Genomic DNA, 7,575 nt, shown 5'->3' with positions numbered 1-7,575 from the left:
AACAAAATGCTTCAAAGAGGAGCGGTCATTCTTATTATTCTTTTAAAAATTATTAACTTAGGCGATATGCGTTCAAGAACTGAATTTTCTCATTCAAAGGAAATGGCAGTCTTGCAAAAAAGTGGTGGAGTCGTGGAGGAATAGAGTATATAATCATGTGTATTGCTAATTACATTGGCTTTAATTCTATTGTCTGCTACTACTTCAGTGGAGAGAGTCTTTTTCTACTATGAATATTTTAAAAAGTCCATTGCATAACCGATTGGGAGATCAATGGTTAAGTGATATCATGTTGTTTTATACTGAGAGCAATGTTTTTTCTTCCATTGATAATAAAGCTATAATTCAACGTTTTCAAAGTACGAAAACGCATCATTGACAAATGTAACTTGTATTGTTATTTGTTCGATAAATTACGAATGAAGGAACTATGGTTTTTTTTTTTTTAAATTAATATATGTCTAAGAATTGTTTGTGAACTTTTACATGCAACCCTCCAAACAAGTTTTTTAGATCCGCCACGCCTATGTATTCATTTTAAATTAAGTACCAATATTGCCATTTATCATGAAAAATACAATCCACTGTTTTTTGTTAACAAAAAGTGAAATTAATGGAAAGATATCTTCAAGTGCTTGTGACATGGCATCCTCAATGGTTATATATATAACACAATGGAATTACGTATGGTATCTTATCACATATACTTTTGTCATGTCACGTTGTTAGATTTTGAGTCATGATCCTACATTTAGAGGTGATTCCATTTCATCAATAAATTGATTTAAAGACAGTTACACCTAAAAAAGAGAGAGAGTAGTTCATAAAAAACCTCAAGATGATTTGTGCAATGAGAGAGTGGAGACAATCCAAGGGTATTTTTCTGGAAATCTAAAATATGTAATTGTCCATAACCATAAGGATTACGATCATTGACACCTATACAGAAGAAGCAAAGCTTTCTCTTCTCCGACCTTGTTTGCTGTTGTCTGCGAGGGAAAGGAAAGTCCCAAAGTACTAGGAAAAGGCAGTTGGAGCTTGTTAAATGGCGTTCTTTCGCTGTCTTTAGTTCTCTAACCACTGCAGCTAAATTCCTCTCACCAAATTTATACTTTCTAATCTCCCATCATTAACTAGCTAGTGTTTATTAAATCTCAGAGCTCCAAAATTAAAATGATTGAAGTTGGACGTGGTCTTCAAAACATGATGAAAAATGCTTTGGTGATCCGAATCAACTTGGTTGTTATTGCTTTCTTTTTCATTGTTTACGTTACCCTTCTTCTCCAGCCATCTTCCTCCATCTACTATGAGAACGCATCTTCTCTTTTGAGGTGCTCAGAGCGAGAGTGCCATTACAAAGTAATGTGCCCTTCTTTTGAGGAGTTAAGCAAGAACCTTTTCTTTTAGGTATATATGTTTGGGTGAGGGACTTTCAAATTCTAAGGTATTTACACAAAATGATGAAGAAATAGATCACAAAAAGTTAGATAGGAGGGATTTGAAATGCACCAAATGAGTATTACAAAAAGCGTGCGGGAGGGATTTTCAAATGTTTGGGTGAGGGACTAGTCATTTGCAAATCGCTCTCACATGCCTTTTGTAATGCTATGTGGTGCTTTTCCAATCCTTTTATCTAATTTTTTGTGAACCATTTCTTCATCATCTGGCCTAAATGTCTTATAAGTTGGAAGTCACTCACCCAAACATACCCTTAGGTTCTAACTTGGATGACTTTATGAACCTAATTCAAGTACATATTTTATAACTCAATGCCCATGTCATATTAAAATACCTACATCAATCCTGATATTTACAAATATTCCCATCAAGAACTTTCCAACTCAATCCTTAACCATAGTACCAAGTCTTTATATGTGAACTTGGTCACAATATACTTAATTAGTGAACTTCCTACTTATAAATTGTATATTATTTTATTATATTTTTAATGTGAGGCTTTATTCTCCAACACTAGTTATTAACATTCGTTTTTGTGTAAGCAGGTAGATAATGGAGTTAAGATCATGATGAAGCCAGTATTGGAGGAGACCAAAGGCAACATACCAAGGCCTAAAGGCAGTATGAGCAAGATAGAGGTACCAAGCTTTTTGAATGGAACTATGGGGAAGGGGACGATGAAATTTGCTGTGGTAAATATGGATGAGTATGATTTGCGTGAGTGGGATAAGTTTGGAAAGACCATACCAATCCATTTTAACCACATTCCAGATAATATCAAATGGGATGATTTGTTTCCTAATTGGATCGACGAAGAGGCAGAGAGTGACGTCCCAACTTGCCCAAAGATACCAATGCCGAATATTCAAATATATGAGAAGATGGACATGGTGGTTGCTAAGTTGCCATGCAGGTATCCGGAAGAAGGGTGGAGGAGGGAGGTGTTTAGGCTCCAAGTTCATCTTATAGTGGCTAATCTGGCTGTGAGGAGAGGAAAGAGGGATGGGAATAGGAAGACAACTAAAGTGTTGTTTTGGAGCAAGTGTAGGCCTATGTTGGAGATATTTAGGTGCGAAGATTTGGTGAGACAGGAAGGGAATTGGTGGTTATTTGAGCCAGATATGGCTAGGTTGCGGCAAAAGGTATCATTGCCTGTTGGCACTTGCAATTTGGCTTTGCCGTTCTGGGGACAACAAGGTATGCTTCCAAATTATGATCATATTGTTTCCCTTATCATCTTCTCCCATCAAAATCATTTTTATTTATTATCGGCGGTGTGCAATTGTGCATATGATTTACATATCACATATATTCACAAAATAAAAAGACACGTTACTGTATAAAATCAATACGTAGTTATTATGTATAAAAACATTCTTTATTCATTTTTCATCTAAATTGAAGAGTTTGTATTAAATGAGAAAATACGTCATATCTAGTTGTATATAATTACGAATCTATTTATTTCATCAGGTTTAAAATAAAATAAAAAGATAATACACCATTGTACTAGAATGTGACACAAATAATTGTATTCTACAATAATCTCTGAACTTGATGAAAATTTATTAACTGTTACAGTGTATGATCTGGCTAAAATCCAAAGCACAACAAACAAACCCAAGCGAGAAGCCTACGTCACAGTCCTCCACTCCTCCGACTCGTATGTTTGCGGCACCATAACCCTAGCCAAGAGTCTACTCCAAACTGGTACCAAACGTGACCTTGTCCTTCTCTTGGACAACTCCATCTCCGCCCCTAAGCGTGACGCTCTCTCAAACGCCGGGTGGAAGCTCCACGTTATCGAACGAATCAGAAACCCTAAAGCCAAAAACGGCACCTACAACGAATACAACTACAGCAAATTCCGCTTATGGCAGCTCATCGAATACGACAAAATCATCTTCATCGACGCCGACATCATCGTTCTCCGAAACCTCGATCTCCTGTTCCACTTTCCACAAATGTCTGCCATCGGCAACTCTGTTTACCTCTTCAACTCCGGCATCATGGTAATCGAGCCTTCCAACTGCACGTTCAAGTTTTTAATGGACCACCGAGACGACATAGTCTCAAACAATGGCGGCGACCAGGGCTACCTCAACGAAGTCTTCGTATGGTGGCACCGAGTGTTGAATAAGGTGAATGCTATGACGTATTTTTCGGCGAATAGGACAAACAATACGACCATTCAGGATAAGCAGTTTGGTGCTGACCCACCGAAGATATTTGCGATACATTACTTAGGGTGGAAGCCATGGCTATGTTATAGGGATTATGATTGTAACTGGGACACCAAAGAGCGCCATGTCTTCGCGAGTGACGTGGCGCACGAGCGGTGGTGGAGGGTTCATGACACCGTGGACGAGGGTTTGCAGAGGTTTTGTGGGCTGACGAAGCAGAGGAAGGATTATTTGGACTCGACACGAAGTGAGGCTAGAAAATTAGGGTTTCCTGATGAGCATTGGAAGATCAATATCACAGATCCTAGGCAGCACCATTTGGTGGCATAGAAGAATTTGTCTGTTTTTTTTTCTTCTTCTTTACTTTGGGTTCATATTAAGTTCTTTACTTTAGAAAGAAATATACTCTTATAAGAACTCAAGTCACAATGCCTTATGTTTTAAAATTGCTCATGGCTTGGCAAGATATGCTTTGCATTGTTGAAGCTGGTTGCAACTCCTGGGATGAAAGAAGTTGTAGCCCAAGTAAACTGATGCAAAATCTCCTGAACATCATTAATGAGATGCCTATCAGAGGCCCGAGATAGGTGATTAATTGAAGAAACTTCGGTTGAAGTGTTATTCGACCAATTAAGCTTATTTGGACTAAAACAAGACAGCAAAATATGGGGTAGGGTTAAGAATTACGCAGAATGTGGGTTAGTTTTACATAAAAACAAGACACAATACAAACCACAAGCTAGTTGAGCCTTTGCTTGCAAGCTTGTAATGCAGTTAAATGATTCGAGCTGTCAGTTGTTAAGTCTTCTCTTAAATTATTATCAATAATCTATTATGAAGTTTAACCTACTATCTCACTTCTTTGGTGTAAATAACATCGAATATGTTAAAAAGATTCTTCTCTCAAATTTGTTCTAAAATCACCATAATGTCATAACTTTTAACCATTTGATTAAAGGTAGTCATTTTTATTTGCTTTGTTTTTTAAACGCTAATAAGATGTCTAAATGATTTGCTAAATTACTACACATCCATTTTTTTTTCCAATGACAAACTATGAAAAAAGTGCTTGGAAAAAAGACAATTATGATCCTCAAAACAGATTGTACTAGTACAAAAACATGTTTGCGCGACGCAGCAAATTTCGTGGCGTAAAGTATGTTTGTGTGACGCTAAACACAAAATGTCGTGCAAAGTAGCTTTGCGCTACGTTGCGCAGAACAGCTTTGCATGACGCATTCCTTCGTTGCGCAAAGCTACTTTGTGCGACGTTGATTGTGTTGCGCAAGATTTTGGTGTCAAACCAAGAATGCTTACCTCTTTTTTTCCCAACTTTGCGCGACGAAGGCATACCTACGTCGCGCAAAACAGCTTTGCACGATGTAGTTGAACCTGCATCGCGCAAAGTCAACGACTTTTTTTTCTAAAATAACCACACATATGGGCCTTTTTCTTCACACTCAACCTCTCTCTTTCAGACTCTCTATCTCTCTCAACCCTCACCATCTTCACCTTCAGGTATTGTATTTATTTGATTAATTAATTAGCTATTTATTAATTACATTTATGTTTGGATTTTTTTATTTTTGTGTATTTATGTTTTTCTTTAATTGTCTTTGTCAATGCTAGCTTATTTTTAACAAGTTGAGTTTTGGTTTTGAACAATTGAATGAGTAGAATGAATGACTAGGAGTATGAAGGATTTTGATAGGTTTAGGGAAATAAAAGCTAAGAAACTGCAAACTGCTCAGTTAACTTAATCTAATTTAGGGATAGATTGATGTGTGCTCAAAAAATGGATAGATTTCATTTCTCACCAAATTGGGAGGAGGAAACTAGAATGTTGGAGATTTAGAGAAGAAGCCAGTTTATAGCTTTGTCAAACCACTGTTCTATTACATGGTTAGTAATCATTTTAGGTGTAGTCTCCACCCTTTACGATTTAGAATACGTGGTCTCATCATATAGGTCCTTAAACAATAATTTTCAGGCCGGAGTGGAATGGGTAAACAATAAGTTAAAACTGTGGAACATAGAAATTTTGGGTGATGTCAATATGGAATCGTCCCATTTGGTTTAGAAGGATTAATAGTTTGTATCTATCTTATTTAGTTTCACTAATTATTGTGATTTAATTTATTTGTATGCGCATATTTTTGTACATCAAGTACAAAATTGTTTTTTGTTTTACGAAGTTAATACTACTTAACTTCGTACACTTTTTTCAAGAAAAGCTTAGTTTTCCGTTTGAGAATTAGTTGGATTTCGTGTATGGATGCGAAAGCATGACTACGGTCCAATTAATTCTTGAATTGTCCCATTTTTTGGACAGTTTGGGAATGCATAGTTATGTGTTGTAGTTTGCGGTTCACGGATGAAGTTTCGATAATGGAAATTTTGGTATCCACTTGTGTAAATATTTTAAATTGACGATCGAATTATTTCGTTGTATTCATATAGGGTCAAGGAGTGTAGCTTTAAAAAATCATCAAAATCGGAGTTAAAGTAACCGTTAAATCGGGATTTTTCATTTATAACCGTCAAAAAGTTTTGTCCCATTATTTGATCTCTGAATGTTTTTTTTTTTTGCGATTTTTGGCATATGTGATCTCGAAGTATATACAAACAAGTTTAACAGTTTGATCGTTGAAACTAATTTCGTACAATGCGTTTCACATCAAGTTCAATGGTATATATGTTTAGTAAGTAGATTTTAATTTATTTAATTTGTACTCATAAGCAAAAGGGCAAAAGAAAACTTTTTTTTTTTTTTTTTTTTTGTCCTTTTGCTTTTCTTTTGGGGTTCTTGCATTGCCTTTTTCTTTTGTGGTATCTACTTGTGTAAATGTTTTAAATTGACGATCAAATTAGTTCATTGTATTATTATAGGGTTAAAGAGTGTAGCTCTAAAAAATCATTAAAATCGGAGTTAAAACTACCGTTAAATCGTGCTTTTTCGTTTATAACCGTTGAAAAGTTTTGTCTCATTACTTGATCTCTGAATGTTTGTTTTTTTCGATTTTTGGCGTATGTGATCTCGAAGAATATACAAACAAGTTTGACGGTTGGATCGTTGAAACTAGTTTTGTACAATGCGTTTCCCATCAAAACGATACATTCACTAACACTTAAAGTTTATTTATATTTTCATCAAGTATAACATAAGATTTTGTAGTATCCACTAGTGTAAATATTTTAAATCGAAGAACAAATTAGTTCTTTGTATTCATATAGGGTGAAGGAGTGTAGTTGTAAAAAATCATCAAAATCGGAGTTAAAACTACCGTTAAATCGTGCTTTTTCGTTTATAACCATTGAAAAGTTTTGTCCTATTACTTGATTTATGAATGTTTGTTTTTTTCGATTTTTGGCGTATGTGATCTCGAAGTATATACAAACAAGTTTGATGGTTGGATCATTGAAACTAGTTTTGTACAATGTGTTTCCCATGAAAACGATACATTCACTAAGAGTTTATTTATGTTTTCATCAAGTATAACATAAGATTTTGTGGTATCCACTAGTGTAAATATTTTAAATTGAAGATCGAATTAGTTCATTGTATTCATATAGGGTCAAGGAGTGTAGCTCTAAAAAATCATCAAAATCAGAGTTAAAACTACCGTTAAATCGTGTTTTTTCGTTTAAAACCGTCGAAAAGTTTTGTCATGTTACTTGATCTCTGAATGTTTGTTTTTTTCCAATTTTTGGTGTACGCGATCTCGAAGTATATACAAATACGTTTGACGGTTGGATCGTTGAAACTAGTTTCGTACAATGCATTTCCTATCAAAACAATACATTCACTATCACTTAAAGTTTATTTATACTTTTATCAAGTATAACATAAGATTTTGTGGTATCCACTAGTGTAAATATTTTAAATTGAAGATCGAATTAGTTTATTGTATTCATATAGGGTGAATGAGTGTAG

At 35.1% G+C, this 7,575-nt stretch overlaps 1 protein-coding gene across 1 annotated transcript; it reads left to right on the top strand.

Annotated features, from left to right (window-relative positions):
- Positions 1–1,203: 1,203 nt before the first annotated feature.
- LOC137716963 (UDP-glucuronate:xylan alpha-glucuronosyltransferase 2-like) lies at positions 1,204–3,971 on the top strand. The gene is made up of 3 exons (XM_068456297.1): positions 1,204–1,359; positions 2,004–2,655; positions 3,040–3,971. The coding sequence occupies exons 1-3, from the start codon at positions 1,204–1,206 to the stop codon at positions 3,969–3,971; spliced, it is 1,740 nt and encodes a 579-aa protein (XP_068312398.1).
- The last annotated feature ends 3,604 nt before the right edge of the window (positions 3,972–7,575 follow it).

Source organism: Pyrus communis, chromosome 15 (genome assembly GCF_963583255.1).
Source record: "Pyrus communis chromosome 15, drPyrComm1.1, whole genome shotgun sequence".
NCBI classification, from domain to species: domain Eukaryota; kingdom Viridiplantae; phylum Streptophyta; class Magnoliopsida; order Rosales; family Rosaceae; genus Pyrus; species Pyrus communis.
Note: the sequence above shows the minus strand (reverse complement) of the source record. Positions and strands in the feature narration are given on the sequence as shown.

Coding starts and splice junctions, on each gene's coding strand:
- LOC137716963 (XM_068456297.1), top strand. CDS start 1,204: ATGATGAAAAATGCTTTGGTGATCCGAATCAACTTGGTTGTTATTGCT. Junction 1,360..2,003: donor AGCGAGAGTGCCATTACAAA/GTAATGTGCCCT, acceptor TTGTGTAAGCAG/GTAGATAATGGAGTTAAGAT. Junction 2,656..3,039: donor GCCGTTCTGGGGACAACAAG/GTATGCTTCCAA, acceptor TAACTGTTACAG/TGTATGATCTGGCTAAAATC.